The following is a 22236-nucleotide window of genomic DNA, read 5'->3' on the forward strand; positions in this document are numbered from 1 at the left end:
ACCTCCTTCATCTTGGACTTAGATGTTGACCCTTTCTCCATTGAAACAGGCTCAGCCCTTTTCGAGGACCGCCTAACAAGGGAACCAGGTTTCTTAGGAGTTCCTTCTTCCACCTCAACTACATGGATAACTTCATCATTTACAGGTACACCATCCTTCACCAACTTTCTTCTTTTCTTCTTACTACTTTTCTTGCTCTTTTGGAGTGCAGAATCGTAGGACACTTTGACTTGAAGCCTGGTAGTAGGTCGCTTGATTTCAGACTCAGGGGTGGAGACAACCCTTCGCTTATTTATGAATGCATCAAGGGCCACGTTGTCCAAGTCTTCTTCATCACTAGATCGCATTTCTGGTGCTTGAATTTCTAGGGGCACAACATCGAATGCAGGAATAGCACTGTCCTGGGATGAGAGTCCTGACCTGGGTCCTCCGGAGAGGGATCAGGTTCCTCATATGATGCCCCAGTAGTGTATGCTACTGCATCCCCTTCAATAGCCATAATGAACCCTTCTTCCCACATGCTTTGTGACTCATGTTTCTGGGAAATAACTTCATGAAATACCCCATCAGCGGATACCACAAACACAATCTTTTTTTCTTCAACCGGTGCTTCCACAACCATGAAATCAACGACAACGATGGCGGAACCTTTTGTGAACTCAGTATTTTGACCTTGTTCTCCACTTAGAGTTTGTCTGGTGGGAACAACAGATGTCGGGGAAAACGGAACAACAGTTTTAAGGGTTTCTGAGTTGGGAAGAGATTTGGATACTGGGGAAGGTGTGGCTGCAGCAATAGGAGTGATAGAGGGCGACGAAGTCTCAGTAAAAGCGAGAGGTTCCATAGATGGGTCAGAGGTGGTAACAGCTGAGGCAGAGAGATCGGGAGTTTTCTCGGCCATTGGAAGAAGAGGTGTGACAATCCTTCCCTTTTGGGTGAATCTAGAGTAGGGCTTATGGTCAAGAAGAACAGAAGAGAGGGTTTTTAAAAGGAAAGGATAATTATAACGGGAGAGGAATAGGTACCGGTTTTGAAATGGCGGTTAGGCATGGAGAATTGCAATGTTTCAGAGGGAAATGAAACGTTTGAATTGAAGGGATGTGACAATAGGATCTGAAAAGTTGATGATATGGCAATTGTATTTTGTACCCTTTTTAAGATGTGTATTAAAAGGGATGCACAGAACTACTACCTTTAGTACAAGAACCCGGTTCTTGAAAAAACATTTTCTTCATCCCTTTTTTTGAAAAGAATTAATCCTCTTTTATCAGTCATGCACTGCATCTATTGCTTCTATGCTCATCATGCATGTTTACTTGCAATGGTATTGAAGTGAGTTAGACAGGGCCAGAAAAAACTTTGAACTAATTATTTCTTAAGAATACGAGCCAACCAAAGAGGAATCAGGTTCTTAATTTGGCCTCAACAGTCCCAGCTTTACTCTGTTTCTTTCAAACTGTTCCCTACTTAGTGACTTGGTGAAAATTTCTGCAATTTGATCTTCTGTGCTGCAGAACTTCATGCATATCAACCCTTTCTCTACATTATCTTTCAGAAAATGATGCCACACATCAATATGTTTGGTCCTTTTATGTTGAACTGGATTTTTCATTGAGTGCACTGGTGTTGTCACATACAAGGGGCACACTTTCAGTGAGTACCCCAAAATCCTCCAGTTGCTGCTTAATCCATAGAAGTTGAGCGCAACAGGATGCTGCAACTACATATTCAGCTTCAGCTATTGACAAGGCCACTGAATTCTGCTTCCTTGTTCTCCAAGAGATAAGACATGATCCTAAGAAGTGAGCCATTCTAGAAGTGCTTTTTCTGTCCACAAGATAACCTGCATAGTCTGCATCAGCATACCCAATTAGATTAAAATTGTTACCTGATAGATAGTACAACACCAGGTCCTGTGTTCCCTTGAGATATCTTAGTATCCTTTTGGCAGCCTTCAAATGAGATTCCTTAGGATTTGATTGTAACCTTGCATACAACCCCACACTGAAGACAATATCAGGTCGACTGGCAGTGAGATAGAGGAGAGACCCAATAATGCCTCTATACATTGTTTGATTCACAGGAGATCCGATTTCATTCATGTCCAGTCTAGTCGCAGTTGCAATGGGAGTGTCTATCACCTTTGATGCTTCCATGTCAAACCTCTTCAAGAGTTCCCTGATGTATTTTTGCTGACAAATGGAAGTACCCTTTGGGGGATGTTTTACTTGAAGACCCAGGAAGAAGTTTAGTTCCCTCATCATGCTCATTTCAAATTCACTTCCCATAAGTTCAAATTCTTCATACAGAGAGTCAGATATTGCTCCAAAAATGATATCATCAACATAAACATGAACAATGAGCAGGTTCCTTCCTCGTTTCTTTAAGAAAAGAGTATTGTCAATTTTTCCTCTCTTAAAACTATTTTCTAAGAGGAATTTTGACAATCTTTCATACCAAGCTCGAGGAGCCTGCTTTACAGAGCTTTGTCCAGTTTGAACACATATTCAGGGTGCTCATGACATTCAAACCCTGGGGGTTGCTTCACATAGACTTCTTCCTTAAGGAGTCCATTCAAAAATGCACTTTTGACATCCATTTGGAACAAGGTGGATTCCATATGAGATACAAAAGCGATTAGAATTCTGATAGCTTCCATGCAAGCCACTAGAGCAAACGTTTTATCATAGTAAATCCCTTCCTCCTGATTGTAGCCTTGGACCACTAGCATGGCCTTGTTCCTTGTGGTAATTCCATGTTCATTTAGCTTGTTTCTGAATACCCACCTGGTTCCTATAATGGTTCTATCTGGGGGTCTAGGTACCAGGTGCCACACACTGTTTCTCTCAAACTGATGCAGCTCGTCTTGCATGGTTGTAGTCCAATCTGCATCTTTCAAGGCTCCCTTGATGTTTTTGTGTTCAATTTGAGAGAGAAAGGTTGAGAAGGCAAGTGAATTTCTAGCTCTTGACTTGGTTTGAACTCCGGAATCTATAGGAGTGATTATGTTATCTATAGGGTGAGAGCTTTGATGTCTCCAGTTGGACGTCTAAAGTTCATTCTGAGAGGACGAAGGTATGTTTGGATGATTTTTCTCTATCCTTCTCTCATGTGCTAGTGGAGTTCCCTGAACTGCACCAACCACTCTTTATTCAGCTTCAGTGGCTGTAATTGAAGTGCTTGGTGTTATACCCCATTTTAACATGGGTCAAACTAGAGTATAACATATTGGTAAATTCTGAAGGTTTAATTAATTAAAAAGAGTCGCCACCAAATTATTTTAAAGGTGAATTGGGACACCTATTAACTAAATAATGGTTAAATTTAACTCTGTTTTATATGGTCTGCTTAGTTTTAAAAATTCTAGGTAAGGGTTCTAGTTATCTCAAAAGGAAGGGGTAAGGTACCTTTTAAGATCCATTAAAAATGGTTAACCGGCAAAACTTAGGTTAATTATTAAGAAAAATAAAGTGTTTGAGACATAATAAAATAATTAAATTTGAAAGCATTACTAAGTAAGTACCTAAATAAAATTTATACAATAAGCAAAAACGGCCTTTAGAGTTAAACTTTGAAACAAACAGTTTTGTTTAACTCCAAATGCGATAAAGTTCTAAATCAAATAACTTACAAAAAAAGCTGGCCAAATTCAATTCTTGAAGACTCATGTTTTTTTTATGAAAAGTAGTCCAACTTTTCAAACTTATTAAGACATGATGAGGAGAAATCAATTTCCTTCCTTACTTCCTTAGGTTTCATATAAAAATACTACCTCCAAATCGTTAAGTGCATTGTATCCTTTTACGTCCTTATTAAAAAATACTTTGCTTAAAAACTAAAGTTGTAACTTTAAATGGTAAAATTAATAAACAATCATAGGTTCAAACAAAACAAATCACATAAATTAACAACATCAGATAGAGTAAGTAAAAAACAAAAGGCTGCCATAGGCGACCCCAAGCAATTCGCTTGTTTTCTGACTATCCGATGCATCTATGGGATATGGTATACAATGACTCCATGTGATGGTAGTAGCGTAGAGTCTCTATGAGACTCCACTGCGAGAGTCTCGAATCAAGACCCCATTTGCTCCAGAGTGTACATGCAAAGAGAGAGAAAAATAGAATTAGAGAAAGAAACATTATCCTATTCATAAAATACGTGAAGAGGTGCAACTAAGAGAATCAATACCAAATCAGAAACAAGTCTATATTTTTTTTATTATTCATAGGCATTCAGGATGGCCCATTCTATGTCATTTGAAACTTAAAGAGTTATCTTTCTAATCACTCAGTCTCATACTAACAAATTGAAAGAGCAAGTAGTTAACTATGCCTAACAACAAATATTTTTATAAAATAATAATTAGTAAAATCTGGATTTACTCTAATCATTTATAGGAAAGTCAAATAAGTATTCTATAGAAATAATTTGTAAAGGGATCCCTTTTCAATTAAATAAAAATCTATTAAGCATGTAGGCATAGTTTCTATATGACCTTAATTATTATAGATGCTTTTAAAGGAAAAACAAAAATCATATCCTCGGCACATAAAAATCTCAAAAGAAGTTTTTTAAAAAGAAAAAAACAACGAGACTTCACTTTGAATATCCAAACAAGTTTCTTACTTCATGTAAGCAAATCATGAATCTTCTTTAGATGAATAAAGAAATAATTATCACACACCAGTTCAAAGATGGACAACTAATATTTTAACCCTCTTTAGCAGAAAATAATTTTTATTTTACATAACAATTAAGTAAGTGAGAAGTAAAATAACATTATGTATCACATTTGCCAAGTCATTCAGATTAAATAGGTTTTTAAGCTGTAACAAACATAACTTCGAATCCGAAAAATAAATAAGAAAGAGAAGAAGAAGAAAAATCTTTAAAGTCACTGACCTGTTGCGGGGTAGTGAACTGAGGCGTCGTCTTTGGATCTACCGAACTTTGACCTCAAACTTGCTAACTCAGATGATTGTTAAACGATGCAATCGTCAACAAAATCCAGCACCTCTATTATATTTAAAACCAACAGAATCAAGAGGCAAGAGAAAAGAGAAGATTTTTGGCAAGGCAAAATTATGAGAACAAATGAGAGCAGTAGCTTTTATGAGTCATCGAGCGGCGGCTACCAAGGTGCTGAAAATAGTCACAAAGTCTGATATTTATAGGTGTAAAATTAAGGTTCTTGCTTCATTTGAGCGGAAATTTGAAATTCGGATTTCAAAAGAAGACAAACAGATTTATTAAATTATCGTTGGAACCTTAGGATGGATTCAATATCCGCGTGATTCTTTATTGATATGCTTCAAGTTATACCTAAAATGATGGGATATGCTCTTGTACGTAGGTGTTTGAAAGTTAAGAATTGGCTAAAGAAATGGAGGAAAAGTCAAGATGAAAGGAAAAGGGGGTAAGGATTGAAAAGGAGGGAAAGGGAAGGGGAACATTTATTTTCTTGGTGAAAGAAAACATCTTTTGACTTTTTGTGAAAAAAATGGAGAAGAGGACAAATGAGTGGGGTAGCGTGTGGCTTAGTGTGTAAGCGTGAGTTTGGCGTGTGTTTTTTTACTGTTGGCGCACAGTTGGCACTACCATGGTAGTTACGTGGAGCTTATGTGGAGATGACATGACACATAGTAGAGTAAGTGGGCTGGTGGGAGCAGGCCTACGATTTGGGCTATTTGTGGAGTTGGGCTAGCTGATTTAAGAATGTAATCTTTGGACTTTTAGCCTCCTTTCTTCTTGGGTATTTCTTTGGGCTTCTACTTTTTATTAAAAATCTCTTAATTAATCACGTTATTTAAATAACTACTTAAATTGTTCGACTCGCTTTATCAAAACTTATAATTTGCTAGCATTTAATTTTGCACAATAACTATTACACTAATTGTGAAATAAAGAGTAAAATTTTGTAAAGTATAGAATTAAAATAAATACTACTATTTGATTAAATGAACGAAAGTAATAGATTTTTCGAAAGAAAATAATAATAATAACAGTAATAGAGGTAATAACAATAATGAAAATAATAATACTAATTAGGTCTTTTTTGGGATGACAATGGTAAAATAATTGTTCTTAAACTATTAGTAATATTAGAAGCTTAAAGAAATATTTTAGAAGAAAGAAGTGACAAAATTGGATGTCAACACTTGGTTCTGTTGATGATGAGGCGACATTGTCTTTATTTGGCTCCTTCACTTGACTCATCATATCTACCTTTCCGTTTGTCATGTCAATGACTTCACCAATAATAAGTAAAGGTTCTCCATCTTGATCTTCCTCAGCACTCTTCTCAAATGATGGATGAGATTCATAAAAAATAACATGGACACTTTCTTCAATACATTGAGTCCGCTTGTTATATATCTTGTAGGCCTTGCTTTGAGAAGAGTAGCCAAGAAATACTCCTTTGTCACTTTTGGCATCGAACTTACCAAGCTGATCCTTTCCATTGTTGAGAACATATCATTTGCATCCAAATATTCTTAGGTGAGTCAGCTTGGGTTTTCTTCCATTCAACCATCATACGGGGTCTTGTTTAGAAGTGATCTGATCATGCACCTGTTCACTAAGTAGCAGGCAGTGTTTACAGCTTCAGCCCAGAAGTTCTTTGCAAGTCCACTGTCAATCAACATTGTTCTTGCCATTTTTTCTAGAGTTCTGTTCTTCCTTTCTACTACTCCATTTTGCTGGGGATTTCTGGGGGCTGAGAAGTTGTGAGTGATGCCATTTTCATTGCAAAATTCATCAAATTTGACATGATCTGATCTAATGCATACAACTCTAGACTCCATCTTCACCTGGATTTTCTTCACAAAGGCCACAAATACTTCAACAGTTTCATCTTTTGTTCTGAGAAACAGAGTCCATGTGAATCTAGAGTAGTCATCCACGATTACGAAAATGTATCTTTTTCCTCCTCTGTTTTGCACCCTCATAGGTTCACACAGATCTATGTGCAGGAGCTCAAGCGGCTTTGAGGTGCTCACATCTCTTTTTGACTTAAAGGAGGACTTTACATGTTTTCCTCTAGCACAGGCATCATAGACTTTTTGAGTTTTGAATTGTAACATAGGCAGACCATGGACCAGGTCCTTCTGAATTAGTTTGTTCAGAAGGGAAAAGTTTGCATGGCCCAGTCTTCTGTGCCATAGTTTAGCATCATCGTCAACCACCTTCAGACAACTCAGATCACCACTCTGTAAAGATTCAAAATCAGCAACATAGATGTTCTTGTATCTTTTGGCCACCAGAACTATTTTACCGGTCACAAGGTCAGTAACTATACATATTTTGGACAAGAATTCCACCTTGTTTTCTTTTTCACAAATTTGAGAGACACTCAGGAGACTGTACTTAATTCTATTGACATAGTACATATTTTCAATAGAATGAGTGAGTGACTTTCCAACTTTTCCAACTCCAAGAATGTAACCCTTTTTAACGTTGCCAAAGGATACACTCCCTCCTTGCAGGGCTTTTAGTGAAAGAAAGTCTGTGGTGTTCCCAGTCATGTGTTTTGAACATCCACTATCCATGAACTATTGTTGACCGTTTCCTTTCACTGTACCCTGCACAAGAGATTAGGAGTTAGTTTTAGAAACCCAAACAAGTTTGGATCCCTTGTAGTAAGCAAGAGGATGGATAAGAGCTTTCTTAGTCCAAGTAGGTAATGTGCGTTTTTTATGAGTGGAACCTGGTCCCTCTTTTGTGATCACGGTTTCAGCAACCACTTTGTCTTTCTGTACTGATTGATTCTTGGCATGGACACCTTCCTTGAGGTGCCCAGTGTTCCCACATTGGGTACGAGGCCAGTTATCAGATGTAGTGGCGCTCTTACCGTGAGGGTTGTGAGAAATTTTCTCCCTTTGGAACCCTGCTCCCTGCCTTTTTTCACTATCATTAGTGAGCAAGGCAGTGGTAGTTTCTGAGGACCAGGTTCACTTTCGAGACCTTTCAAGATCATTCATTACTTTTTCTAGATTGGCTTGGAGGAGCTTGTTTTTCTCAATTTCAGCACACATCCTACATCTCAAAGGTTTCACCTCATCTTCAAGCCTAAGGTATTCCTCACTAACTATCTCCTTTCCTTTTTCAGAGCTTTCAGGTTTTGACTTAGTCAATGGCTTTACTATTATTTCCCTTTGGTCTGCAGTTTCTACCAACAGATCACTCTTTTCTTTTCTAAGAATTTTAATGGTTTTCTTTTGATTAGTAACTGCAGCCACTAAGTCTTCTCCAGTATGTTCAGATTTTTCTAGTTCTAAGAACAAGGAATCCCTATCCTCCGCAAGATTACAAAAGGCAGTGATTAAAACATCAGCTAAACACATGAGTTTTTTTGGAAAACAGGATTTCAAATTTTTCTGAACATCCCTGAAGTTTACCTCTTCATTGCTATTGTCTTCATCATCATCTGATTGAGCCATCAAAGCAAGCGTTGTGTCATATCCAATCTCCTCGCCTTCAACTACCATCATGGAACTATCACCAGTATTAGGTTTATCTTATTTTACTTGTGTAGTTCCCTCATGAGCTGTTTGCAAAGCCTCCCATATTTCCTTTGCAGTGTCGTAAGTAGAGATTCTATCGTACTCTTTAGGATCCAATCCATATACTAGAATTTTCTTGGCACTAAAATTCTTCTCCACCGCTTTCTTATCTGCTTCAGTGTATTCTTTGCTGTGTTTTTAATGGAAATGGAAATTCATCTAGTACATTGACTGGAACAAAAGGACCATTGCAGATGATATCTCATAGCTCACAATCCACATCCATGATGAAATCGTGCATTCTAGCTTACCACCACCAATAGTATTTTCCATCAAACTTGGGGAGGTGGTATATGGATTGACATTCTTCAAAATTTAGTGGAGCCGGCATGGGGATCCTTCCTAGATGTTAGCCTGATAGGAGGAACGAACTCTGATACCAATTGTTAAATTGTATGGGTCCACCAAAACGTAGAGTACCTGGTCCTCTACAAGATTCTACTGAGAGTACTTAATAAAGCAGTAAGTAAATGAGGCAGAGGATTTTTACGTGGAAAAATCCCACACAATGGGATCAAAAAACCACGACCTATACCTGTAGGCTTTTAACTTCATTAACTTGTAATCTTACCTATTACAAGCCACTTTACAATAATTCCTATTACAAAGGATTTACTCAACTAACTTGTGGTACCTTTACCACAAGCCACTTTGTGGCTATCCTAGTTACAAAGGCTTTTTCTAATTTGTGATGCTATCACCACAAGCCACTTTGTAACTCTACGATTACAAAGACTTTTCCTTATAATTAAATCTAGTCACAACATAAACTCAACGAGTTTATGGATTTACAAGAGGATTCCTAATCAGAATGCTTCTAGGTAAGCGGTTTAAGAGATACAGTAAGTACAATAACAAGGTTACAACTCAACTAGGACAGCGACAATCTATCTTTTAGGAACTGGTCTGTAGTGGCGTTCAACCTTGTTCTTCAAGCTTGTGAGGATGATTTCTCTATTTTTGCAAGAGGCTTGATTAAGAAACAGAAACATTCCAGTGATGTTTTTGTATAAAGCTCATTGGGCACATCTTCATCACATTACTTGAAATGATGTGTGTACTTTGTTTAGTTAGAGAATGAGTGGGCTAACAGTATAGTGCAATACGGTAGAAACAATGCCGTCATTCACTTCATTTCCAGCTGTGTCCAAATGATTTTATACTACTATGAGGAGACCACAAGAGCATCAGGTCCTTGTGTTGGTTCCTAGCTCCTGAAGCTGTAGCAGTTCACCTTTAGCTGGAATCCATTTAAAATGATGCAGTAATCCAAGTAGGTCAGGTTCCCTATCTGGTTCTTAACAGTGAGTTTGTTAGATCATCAAAACATAAGGCATGAGTATTTAAGATCTATCACGTTGGTATGTAGCTCCAGCATTTTTAGCCCGAAGGGCATTACGTTATAACAGTATGTTCCAAACTTAGTGATAGACGAGGTCTGCTCCTGGTCCTCCGAGTTCATCTGAATTTGATTGTACCCAGAGTAGGTGTCAAAAAAGGTAAGGATCTCATGGAGGGCCGTGTAATCGATCATGCGGTCGATATTAGGCAGTGGAAAGGAGTCTTTAGGACATGCCTTGTTCAAGTCCTTATAATCTATGCACATTCTAAGTTTTTCCCCTTTTTAGGGACTACAACTACGTTGTCTAACCATTCGGGGTATTTTACCTCGTGAATAGACCCTATTTTAAGAAGTTTAGTTACCCCGTCCTTTATGAATGTATGATTTACCTCGGACTGGGGCCTTATTTTTTGCTTTACTGGTTTGAACCTGGGAGGCTTAGCCATTGTGTTGTTATTTCCGGTGGGATCCCTGTCATGTCTAAACGGGACCAAGCAAAACAATCCATGTTATCGATAAGAAATTTAATGAGTTTTTTCCTGAGTTTGGGGGTTAACCCCGTTCCCAGATATACCTTTCTTTCGGTCATATACTAGATCAGTATGACCTGCTCCAACTCCTCGACCGTAGACTTGGTTGCATCTGACTCTTTGGGAACAACGAAAGTTCAAGGTGCAAGGAAATCCTCTTCTTCTTCTTCTTTGATTACCTGTTTCTCCGATTTAGTCGGGACTGGGGATGGTGATTGGTATATGGCTGTCTACTTATGTTTGGTGCTCGATTTTTCCAAGGTCGAAGGTGCTGGTATCGGTGTCACCTCATTGACTGCAAATATTTCCTCTGCAGCGTGTTGTTCCCTGTAAATTGTTTTCACCCCTTCCACTGTTGGGAATTTCATCATCTGATAAAGGGTCGGCGGTACTGCCCTCATATTTTGGATCCATGGCCTCCCGAGTAGTGCATTATACCTCATGTCGCCTTCAATGACGTGGAATTTTGTATCTTGGATGGTCCCTGCCACGTTCACTAGTAGGATTATCTCCCCCTTCGTTGTTTTGCTTGCCATATTGAAGCCATTTAGGACCCGAGATGCAGGTACAATTTGGTCCTGCAGGCCGAGCTGCTCTGCGACCCTCTATCTGATTATGTTCACTGAGCTACCTAGTCCAATAGAACATGTTTAACTTGAATTTTGTTTAACAAAATAGAAATTACCAGGGTGTCATTGTGTTGTTGGGAAATGCCTTCTGCTTCCTTGTCATTGAACGATAGGATGCCCTCGGGGACATAACTCCGAGTCCGTTTTTCTCTGGTGATTGACACCTTGGTGGGTTTGAATATAGGCCCTTGTGGAACATCGACAGCGTCAACGATCATGATGTTCTATACTTCAATACCACACAAGAGGGGGTGATTTGTGTGGTGCCCAATTTTTCGTTTAATCTGATTATACAAGGACCTGGTTCTTTTATGTGTTCCAACTACTACTGTTGCGGAATTATAAATACATAAATTAAAGAACACCGAGATTTTACATGGAAAACACCTGGATCAAAAGGTGAAAAAACTACGACCTACCTTCTAGTAGGATTTTCCCAAACTCTCCACTAAAATCACTGAGCCAAAAACTGCATTTACAAAAACTCTTTTGTAAACCTAGGATTAACTCTAATCCCGTTATAGCACACAACCTCAACTATTGCGATAACTTCAAGTTAACTATAACTTGAAAACTCTTAGTACCTATTACAATTGCTTCTAGATAAAGCTGAAAGGTATAATATGAAAACACCTACTACAATTGAACTAGAATAAAAGATAGACACTTGGAACTGGTTCTTCATCTTGTTCAAGTAGCTTCAAGATTGCACGCTTGAATCACACATAAATTGCTTGCAAAATTTCCTTGCTATTTTGCTCTTAATTCACCTTTAACTTTTGCTTATATGCATTACCTATAAAAGAGAACAACACTGATATTTATGGAATTACTAATTAGAGATTGACTAGAATACCGATGCTACTCTTCCTTGGTGGAAGAGTTCTAGTTGGTCTCATCCTCTAACTCTATCCATTTCTAAAACCGTGTTCTCTTTGTGTAAGGAGTCTTTCTCCTTATCTAATATGCAACTTTTTCGATCAGGATCAGGAGATGTTATTTCTGGTAAGTGAGGTTTATCTCCTTTGCGTACATGTCACATGCTTGAGTTGGCCATATCTGTGGTTTACTAGGATGGACCTGGTCCATGTCTGGGTTCCTTTGTCAGTCTTCAAAACTCACCTTTACTTGGGCCAATAAATTCCCCATTTTTTATGATGACAAACTCTATGCTTTTTACTCACTTCAGCCCTGTCAGAACTCATCTTATTCATCAATGCAAAGTTAGAGAATTTTTACTTATCATCAAGGACCAGGTTCATTAGGTTATAAACATCACTTATTCAGAATGTAAAAAAGCACAATATCTTCCCCCTTTTGGCATCATCAAAAAGTTGCATAAATACAATATGATTCCCAGAATTTTAACAATTACTCATGGCCACTGGGACAACTACAAGTTCAATCATGGAGTAATCATCAGTAATTAACCAAGCATATTTAAACTATGAAGGAAAAATAAACAATTAATCAAGATCAAACACAATAAACTTCATTGATAGCAAATATGAGTCTACCACAATCCACAAAAATAAACAAAAATAGTCAAACCATGAGCAAAACAAGAAAAATCCTAAATCTGGGTCACTGAAATGTCTAGACAAGGTTCAAGAACTGAAGGCTAAAGAACTTAAGGCTTGGAAGAACTAGAGGGTTGGGTTTTGGCTTGGATAGGTGCAACATATCTTGAAGAATGCCATCATTCTTCTCCTTTGCCTTTGTGAGCTCAGTTCTGAGAGCATCTCTCTCAGATTCAATCTTTGCTAAACGAGCCTTTAGCCTAGCTATCTCAACATCTTTTTCTCCACTCTCCTGTACTAGAGTTCTGACTTTGCTGTTGATAGGTGTATTTTTGGATGAACCAGGTTCATTGGGAATGGCAGTGACCTCATAGTCACAATCAATCAAAGTGTTGATTCCAAAATGATCCTTGCTTGTGGACATTTCCCACTTCTTCAGTGGCACCTTACAACGATCAAGAACAGTAGTCAAAATAAACCTATAAGGAATGGTACAGGCTTTGGAGCCATTGATAACCCTGTCCAATAGCTTGATAATAAATGCAGGCCAGTTGATCTACCTTCCACTTTCAAGACACTCCATCAACACCAAGTCCATATAGTTAGCAATGTGACTTCTTTCCTGCTTAGGCAGCAAGCACTTGGTGGCAAATTCAAGCAGGACTTTGTGGCATGGCTTTATTTCACTCTTATGCAAAACTTTGGCCTCATTCACTTCTGTGACATCACAGAATCTCCTAGTGATTGCAAGGGCAGTAGGAAGGGAGTCCAGACTTGGTCATCTTTGCATTGTTTAATCATCATATCCTTCAGAGGAGATATCAAGAATCTCACCCAGCTTATTTGCATCAAAGGTTACTTGGACCCCTTTCACCTGGCTGGTAACTCTGCATCCTTGACCTTTGCATTGGCCATGAATTCAATGATTTCATTTCTGGCCAGCCTACCATCCAACTGAAGGACCTTGTCCTTTTAGCCCTGAGCAGCTAAAGCATCAACTAATCGAAGCATCCCTGGTTCCACCAAGTCCTTCAGAAGTCTACCCTTCAAGATTTTTTTTTTCCAAACTTGGCCAGCTTGTCTTGTTCATCATCAGCTTCACTCTCTTCTTCACCACTCTATTCCTCCTCCTTAGTAATTCTAACTTGCATGTTTTTCAAAGCAGACCTTGTCCTCTTGGCCAATGAAGGTTCAACAGTCTTAGACACAGATGAAAACTTCTTGGAAGAAGTCTTGGTCATTTTGGGCTTGGGGGTCTAAACCTCCAAAGTTGTGTGCTCTTCCTGATGGACCTGTTCCATCTCATCCACATCAACAACCTCAGTAGGCTCTGCAACCTTAGCTTTCCCTTTATCCACCCTCTTCTTCTTGTTTTCTATCATAGCCTTTTGTAACTCAATCTCACTCTGCTTCACCATACTTCTTGTGGCCCTTCCTTTTGGTAGAGAAATCTCAGCAGTTGTTGGAGAAGAAGCCTTTCTTTTCTTGAAATTTTTTGTAATGTTGGGGGCTTTTGGTCTTGGGGTTTTCCTTTTCTTTGGATCATAGCTTGCACCTACTTTCTTCAGAATGTCTGCTAGGGTATCCTCAATAGATGAACCAGGTTCATCTGCCTGTGAACTAAGATTAACCACCCCTTAGCAACTTCCCCTGAACCACTTCCCCTGTCTTCTTGCTACTCTCTTCTACAGTTTTATGTTCAACCCCACCGATAGCCGGTCTCACCAATGCAAAAGTGGGTGAGGAATCAACCACTTTTGTCCATTTGCCCCTTACATCACTACGCACACCCTTACTCTCTTTTTCTTTTTCACTTTTATTTTAACCACCTCTCCTTCTTGACTTAGGAAATTCCACATTCCTAACAGACCCAATCAGAACAAACCTTTTGTCTAAATTTTCAACTAAAATAGAACATATCTCAGAAAGGAAATTTTGATCCTTCTCAGAGTCAGAAGACCCAGTTCTTCACCCTCACTCGCAGATTTGAAGGAGTCATCTGAGTTTTCAGAATCTTGGGCTTGGCTTGCCTTTAATTTCGCATTCACTTTCTTTGAAAGTGCACCAGTAGCCACCGTTTTGCGAGCAAGCATCTTCACTCGCCTTCTCCTAGGTTGGGGGTTGTGCTGGGTTGAGGAGGGGTGGAGGAATCAGAGGGGGTAGGTTGTGGAAGAGTGCCTGGTTTATCTTGGGGGTTAGACATCTTTGCTAATTTTGGAAGAGGAATTCTAAATTGGGGTTTTGGAAGAGAGAAGAATGGAGAGTAGAATAAATTCAACGGTTTAGAGAATCTTGAGTGAAGCAGTGATTGTGATGATGGATTTTAAAATAGAGAGGTTTAATTAATGACTAACCGTAGCTTTTTGTAGTCAATTAGAAGTCCAATCAACCTGAAATTTCAGGTTGAATGAGTGGTTAAGCTTCCCTAGATTCTAGGCATTTTATACGGTGAGGATTCTATTAGAGACGGGACTGGTTCAAACTTTAGAGGGATAAGTTTTTGTGATGATTTTGAACATGGGTAGGAATCTACTCATGAATTAAATATTAATGTTTCTAATTGTGCAGAGTGTAGAAAATATACCTCGTTATTCAAATGAACCAATACTGATGAACCAGGTTCTTCACTAAGAATCCTCTTGATCATGCCTCAATTTACCAAAATAGAGAAAATTTGTTAGAGATCAGTGAGTCATATCAACACATGTCACATGAGTATACTATTTACAGTATGAGACTGAGCAACGATTAATCTAGATATTTACACAAGTTCCAGGTTTCTAACCAATTTTTTTTTTCATTTTCCATTTTTTTCTCAATTTTTTTCATTGTGTATTCTGAACTGGTCTCATTAGGTGATCTTAATCATCCCTAATTCTAACATGTTCCTTTCAAAGTGCTCTCTACTCAGTGCTTAAGTGAAGATGTCAGCAGTCTGTTTATCAGTAGCACAAAATTCTATTGTAATCAGTCCTTTCTCATAGTTGTCCCTCAAGAAAATGGTGTCTAACATCTATGTGCTTAATTCTCTTATGATGAACCGGGTTCTTAGTCATACTAATAGCACTAGTGTTATCGCAGAAAATGGGAATGCAACCAACTTCAATACCAAAATCCATTAACTATTGTTTTATCCATAGTAATTGAGCATAACAGGAAGCATCAGCAACATACTCAGCTTCAGTAGTGGATAAGGCCACTGAATTTTTCTTCTTAGTAACCCATGAAACAAGACATGAACCAAGGAAGTGTGCCATACCTGAGGTGCTCTTCCTATCCACCAGAAAACCTGCATAGTCAACATTAGTATATCCTACTAGGTTAAAGTTACTACCTTTTGGATACCAAAGACAATGGTCAGTAGTGCCTTTCAAGTATCTCAATATTCTCTTGACAACAGTCAAGTGGGATTCCTTTAGGTTTGCTTGAAATCAAGCACAAAGCCCTACACTGAAAACAATGTTAGGTCTGCTAGCAGTAAGATACAAAAGTGAACCAATCATACCCCTATGCAACTTCTGATCAACAGATGAACCAAGTTCATCTATGTCCAATTTTGTAGCTATTGCAATAGGAGTGTCTATTTCTTTTGATTCTTCCATTTTAAACTTCTTAATAAACTCTTTTGCATATTTCTGCTGATAGATCATAGTTCTATTTGAGTTTTGTTTAATTTGCAAGATTAAGAAGAAATTAAGCTAACCCATCATACTCATTTCAAATTCATTCCCCATAAGTTTTGCAAATTCCTTACTTAAATTTTCAGTGATTGCCCCAAATATTATGTCATCAACATATATTTGTACTACAAGAAGGTCCTTACCTTTTTCCATCATGAATAGAGTACTGCCAATTTTTCCTCTCTTGTATCCATGTTCAAGCAGGAATTTGGACAGTTGTTCATATCATGCTCTAGGAGCCTGCTTGAGTCCATAGAGAGCCTTGTCTAATTTGTATACATGTTCCCGGCATTCCTTGATCTCAAACCTTGGAGGTTGTTTGACAAACACTTCTTCCTTTAAGTAGCTATTTAGGAAAGCACTTTTAACATCCATCTGATGAAGAATAAATTCCATGTGTGTTGCAAAGGCTATGAGGAGTCTTATTGCTTCCAATCTTGCAACTGAAGCAAAGGTCTCATTATACTCTATGCCTTCCTCCTGGCTGTAACCTTGAACCACCAACCTTGCCTTGTTCCTTGTAACAATTCCATCTTCATCAAGTTTGTTTCTGAAGACCCATTTAGTGCCAATTATTGATCTGTCCTTGGGTCTTGTAGCCAGATGCCAAAGTTGACTTCTTTCAAACTGATTGAGTTCATCTTGCATTGCATTTATCCAGTCTGCATCCTGCAAAGCCTCAACAACATTTTTAGGTTCAATAAGAGATAAGAAAGCATCAAAAGTACACAAATTCTTTAATTGAGATCTAGTTTTAATTTCAGAGGTTGGATCAGTAATTATGTTCTCAATGGGATTAGAACTTTGATACTTGTAAGGTTTCACAACCAACTGGTTTCTGTTTGATGTTTCTCCCATATTCTGTTGCTGAGGAACAGGCTCATGGACAGGTTCCATTTGGGGATTAGATTTAGTTCTTCTTTGTTCAGTTCCCCTTGTCAGGTTACCCTGGCTGGAAGAACCTGTTCCATCACCTGTTCCTTCTTCTGGTGCAGCTTCATTTAACTCTTTTACCATCCCAATAGCTTCATCTTCATGTTCCTGTCTCTCAGAAAGAATATTAGTTTCATCAAAAACTACATGTACACTTTCCTCTACACACATAGTTCTTTTGTTGTACACTTTATAAGCTTTGCTATGTGAAGAATATCCCAAGAGTACTCCCTCATCACTTCTGGGATCAAACTTACCTAGGGAGTTCTTTCCATTTTTGTGCACAAAGTACTTGCATCCAAATGCCCTAAGATGGGATATATTTGGTTTTATCCCTTTACGTAACTCATAGGGAGTCTTTTCTAAAAGAAGTCTAGTCATGCACCTATTAATGATGTAACATGCAGTGTTTACATCTTCTTCCCAGAAGCTATGAGGCAGTTCATTAGAAAGAAGCATAGTCCTAGCCATATCATCAAGAGTCCTATTCTTTCTTTCAACTACTCCATTTTGTTGAGGAGTCTTAGGGGCAGAAAAATTATGATTTATACCATGCTCATCACAAAATTCAGTAAACTTAGCATTTTCAAATTCAGTTCCATGATCAGGCCTAATTGATGCAAGTTGATTACCTAGTTGTTTCTGTGTTTTTCTAACAAAGGCAGTAAACATGTCAAATGTTTCATCCTTAGATGTTAAAAATAATGTCCAAGTAAACTTAGAGTAATCATCAACAAGCACCATCACATATTTCTTACCACCTCTGCTTAATGTTCTTATTGGACCACAAAGATCCATATGAACCAGTTCCATCGACCTGGTCGTGCTTACCACTTTCTTGCTTTTAAAAGAGGATCTTACCTGCTTCCCTCTTGTACAAGCCTCACAAAATTTGTCTTCCTTAAACTTGATGTTAGGAAGACCTATCACCAGGTCCTTGGAGACTAGTTTATTGGGTTGACTTAGACTTGCATGTCCAAGTCTTTTGTGCCAAAGGAAGGGATCATTGTCCAACACACTTAGGCAAGTGAGTTCATTTTCTGAAAGAGTGGACAGATCTACAATGTATATATTGTTTACTCTTTTTTCCTGCAAAACAATCTTGTCAATGGTAAGATTTATCAGAAAACATTTGGTAGAGGTGAATGCTACCAAATTACCTTTGTCACACAGTTGTGATACACTTATTAGGCTATATTTCAAGCCATCAATCAAGTAGACATTCTCAATAGAATGTGAGTCTGTCTTATCTACCTTTCCAACCCCAATGATCTCACCTTTCTTACCATTTCCAAATGAGACATTACCTCTTTTGAGGTCCTCAAGTGAAAGGAACTGGTTATTGCTTCCAGTCATATGCTTTGAACAACCACTATCCATGTACCATATTTGGCTGTTTCCCTTCATTTGACCTACAAGAGAAAATCAGGGGTTAGTCTTAGGAACCCAAGCTAGTTTGGGTCCCTTTCTATAGGCAAAATGGTGAATCAAATTCTTTTTAACCCATCCTAGCAGCCTATTTTTCCCTTGAACAAAGGTTTTGTTCTTTTGACTGGCCTTTTCTTTGCATTACATTCACCTTTAAAGTGACTAGTCTTACCACAGTGTGTGCAGATTTTATTCTCGGAAAGTGTGATATACTTGCTTTTGGGACCCCACTTAGGTGCAGGGGTCCCATAGCCAAGTCCTCTCTTATTGCTACTATAATGTTCTTGTAGCCAAGATAGTGCATCAGAGGACTTGTTCCATTTACAAGTTCTGTCTAGTTCATGCTTAACCTTACCTAAATCTTCTTTGGTGAGATGTATGTGATCAACTTTCTTTTTACCTATTCCTAATTTCAGTTTTAAATTTTCAGATCTAAGCTCTAACACAATGGTTTCAAGTTCAAGAACCTGGTTCTTCAATTCAGTATTTTTACTATCACTTTCACTAGCCCTGCGTTTCAGATTCTTGCACTTAGCTTTCAAGATTAAACATTCCTTAGATAGCTGTTTCTTTTCATTATTTATGATCTCAGACTCACCAATGGAATCTAGAAGTAACTCAGATAGCTTTTCTTTAGACAAAAAATTAATCTTGTCTTTGAGATGAATCACACTTACCTCTTTTTCATCATTTGATTCTCCAATGGCCATAACTGCTTGTTCATCTCCATCTTCATCTTCTGAATCCTCATTTGAGCTTTCTCCCCAGGCAACAACCATAGCCTTCGTTGATCCTTTTTTTTTCTTGGGATGAATATGTTCCTTCTTCATATTCCTTTATTCGGCCCTTTCCTTCTTCCATTCTATTTTCCATTGAGGACAGTTTTTGATCATGTGGTCCGTCATACCACATTTGTAACAACTCTCGTTGGTATGTTTTTCAAGGACCCTTGGCTTGTTGTAAGTTTAACCTCTTGAAGAACCCTTTCCTCTCATTAGATACTTCTTGAAATCCCTCGTGATCATAGCCATTTTATCTTCCTCTAGATCTGCACCTTCAACAATTCTGAGAGACATGCTTCTTTCTTTCTTAGGAGTATCCATCTTCATGGTCTTCTTTCTCAGTTCATAGGCAGTGAGATTTCCAATCAACTCGTCCAACTTGAGAGTGGCAATGTTCTTCGATTCCTGAATAGCAGTAATTTTGCTTTCCCAAGTAACTGGCAGAACCCTTGTCAAAATTTTCTCAATCTTGTCTTCTTCAAGGATAATCCTTCCAAGAGACTTAAGTCCATTTGTTAGTATTGTGAACCTTATATATATCTCTTGGATGGTTTCTCCTTCCTTCATGATGAAATTCTTATATTGAGAATACAACAGTGTTCCTCTTGATCTCTTCACTTGAAGAGTTCCTTCATGAGCCACTTGTAAAGTGTCCCAAATTTCCTTAGCAGTACTGCAACTTTGAATTCTACTGTACTCATCTGGACCAAGTTCACACATAAGCCATTTCTTGTCCTTAGCATTCTTTTCCTACTTCTTCAAGTCCTCACCAGTATAATTAGCTCTAGTCTTTGGCACATCCACTCCTTCAGCATTATTCTTCGTGGTGGCCAGGGGACCATCAGTAACAATGTCCCAGAGTTCATAGTCCTCTCCGATGATATGATCTCCCATCCTGTTTTTCCACCAGGAGTAGTACTAGCCATTAAAGAGTGGAGGCCTCGCAGTGGATTATCCTTCCCAGTTTCCAGGTGGTGCACCCATCTTGATCTGTTCCTAAGGTGCTAACCTCTTTAAGGATAACCTGCTTTGATACCAATTAATGATACTTCAATACCACACAAAAGGGGGGTGATTTATGTGGTGCCCAATTTTTCGTTTAATCTGATTATAGAAGGACCTGGTTCTTCTATGTGTTCCAACTACTAATGTTGCGGAATTATAAATACAGAAATTAAAGAACACAGAGATTTTATGTGAAAAACACCTAGCTCAAAAGGTGAAAAAACCATGACCTACCTTCCAGTAGGATTTTCCCAAATTCTCCACTAAAATACTGAGCCAAAAAATGCATTTACAAAAACTTTTTTGTAAACCTAGGATTAACTCTAATCTTGTTGTAGCACACAACCTCAACTGTTGTGACAACTTTAAGTTAAAACTAACTTGAAAACTCTGAGTACCTAATACAATTGCTTCTAGATAAAGCTGAAAGGTACAATATGAAAACACCTACTACAATTGAACTAGAATAAAAGACAGACACTTGGAACTGGTTCTTCTATCTGGTTCAAGTAGCTTCAGGATTGCACGCTTGAATCACACATAAATTGCTTGCAAAATTGCGTTGCTATTTTGCTCTCAGTTCACGTTTAACTTCTGCTTATGTATATTACCTGTAAAAGAGAACAACACTAACATTTATGGAGTTAGTAATTAGAGATTGACTAAAATACTGATGCTACTCTTCCTTGGCGGAAGAGTTCTAGTTGGTATCATCCTCTAACTCTATCTATTTCTTAAACCGTGTTCTCTTTGTGTAAGGAGTCTTTCTCCTTATCCAATATGCAACCTTTTCAATCAGGATCAGGAGATATCATTTCTGGTAAGTGAGGTTTATCTCTTTTTCGTGCATCTCACATGCTTGAGTTGACCATGTCTGTGGTTTACTAGGATAGACCTGGTCCATGTTTGAGTTCCTTTGTCAGTCTTCAAAACTCACCTTTACTTGGGCCAACAGATTATATGAATTACATGTTGCGGTTCTTCCTACTCATTTTTTCTATTTGCATCTCTTTCCCTGAAGTGGTTCTTAGCCTGATCACTGAGAAACTCTCGAAGATGACCCTCATTAGACAATCGAGCTACTTACTCCCTCAACTGCCTGCAGTCTTCAGTCTTATGGCCATGTGTGCCATGATATTTACACATCAAGCTTGGATTCCTTTGAGAAGGATCGGTTTGTATAGGCCTGGGCCATCTGGTGTCTTTGTTCTTTCCAATTGCTGACATGATCCCTGATGCATCTACACTGAAATTATACTCCGACAACCGAGGTGCTTCTGTGGGATCGGGATGTTTATCAAAACCATGCTTACTCATGAGTCCCCGAGAATTCTATCCTCGATCATTTCTCCGATCATTTCAATGGGGATTGCACCCCAAACTGCTGTTTCTTCGATTCGAGACATATGGCTAATACTGTTCCCTATTTGATTTTGGTTCCCTGTTTGTATCCCTCGGAGCTTTAACCGCCAATGTTTTTGGATGAATTGAGCCCGAGGGGATCGTCCTCGACCCTGATCTTCGATTGATAACGGTTATGTACATCTGCCCAAGTCACAGCTGGATACTCGACTAGATTTTGCTTCAACTGTCATGATGCGATCGAACTCCGCTCGTTCAATCCCTGCATAAAAGCTTGTGTTGCCCAATCATCCGAGACTAATGGTAATTCCATTCACTCCATTTGAAATCGGTATACGAACTCCCTTAGCGTCTCATCATTCCTCTATCTTATCTTAAAAACGTCTGATTTCCTTATCGTAACCTTTATAGCCCCGCCATGTACCTTTACGAAGGCGTCTGCTAACATAGCAAACAAATCG

The 22236-nt window shown here is 38.5% G+C and overlaps 2 protein-coding genes across 2 annotated transcripts; both read right to left on the reverse strand.

The window, feature by feature from the left end:
- Positions 1-1589: 1589 nt before the first annotated feature.
- Positions 1590-7550, reverse strand: LOC138881425 (uncharacterized). The gene is made up of 3 exons (XM_070161649.1): positions 6843-7550; positions 6229-6456; positions 1590-2471 (listed from the first exon to the last, which is right to left on the reverse strand). Exons 1-3 carry the CDS (start codon positions 7548-7550, stop codon positions 1590-1592), a joined length of 1818 nt encoding a protein of 605 aa, XP_070017750.1.
- Positions 7551-16490: 8940 nt separating this feature from the next.
- LOC138881426 (uncharacterized) lies at positions 16491-19456 on the reverse strand. Its single transcript, XM_070161650.1, has 5 exons — positions 18799-19456; positions 18453-18610; positions 18060-18287; positions 17094-17306; positions 16491-16934 (listed from the first exon to the last, which is right to left on the reverse strand). The coding sequence occupies exons 1-5, from the start codon at positions 19454-19456 to the stop codon at positions 16491-16493; spliced, it is 1701 nt and encodes a 566-aa protein (XP_070017751.1).
- Positions 19457-22236: the final 2780 nt, after the last annotated feature.

The sequence above is a fragment of the Nicotiana sylvestris genome, chromosome 11 (genome assembly GCF_000393655.2).
Source record: "Nicotiana sylvestris chromosome 11, ASM39365v2, whole genome shotgun sequence".
Lineage (NCBI taxonomy): Eukaryota > Viridiplantae > Streptophyta > Magnoliopsida > Solanales > Solanaceae > Nicotiana > Nicotiana sylvestris.

What these genes read in the sequence shown, in the direction of transcription:
- LOC138881425 (XM_070161649.1), bottom strand. Translation starts at nt 7,550, where the DNA reads ATGGATAGTGGATGTTCAAAACACATGACTGGGAACACCACAGACTTT. An exon ending in CAAAAGATGAAACTGTTGAA is followed by an intron (nt 6,457 to 6,842) that starts GTATTTGTGGCC and finishes AACAATGGAAAG; the next exon opens with GATCAGCTTGGTAAGTTCGA. An exon ending in TTGACATGACAAACGGAAAG is followed by an intron (nt 2,472 to 6,228) that starts GTAGATATGATG and finishes TCTGTAAAGCAG; the next exon opens with GCTCCTCGAGCTTGGTATGA.
- LOC138881426 (XM_070161650.1), bottom strand. Translation starts at nt 19,456, where the DNA reads ATGAAGAAGGAACATATTCATCCCAAGAAAAAAAAAGGATCAACGAAG. An exon ending in AGATCATTGGGGTTGGAAAG is followed by an intron (nt 18,288 to 18,452) that starts GTAGATAAGACA and finishes ATTGTTTTGCAG; the next exon opens with GAAAAAAGAGTAAACAATAT. An exon ending in CTTGTACAAGAGGGAAGCAG is followed by an intron (nt 17,307 to 18,059) that starts GTAAGATCCTCT and finishes TCTGAGAGACAG; the next exon opens with GAACATGAAGATGAAGCTAT.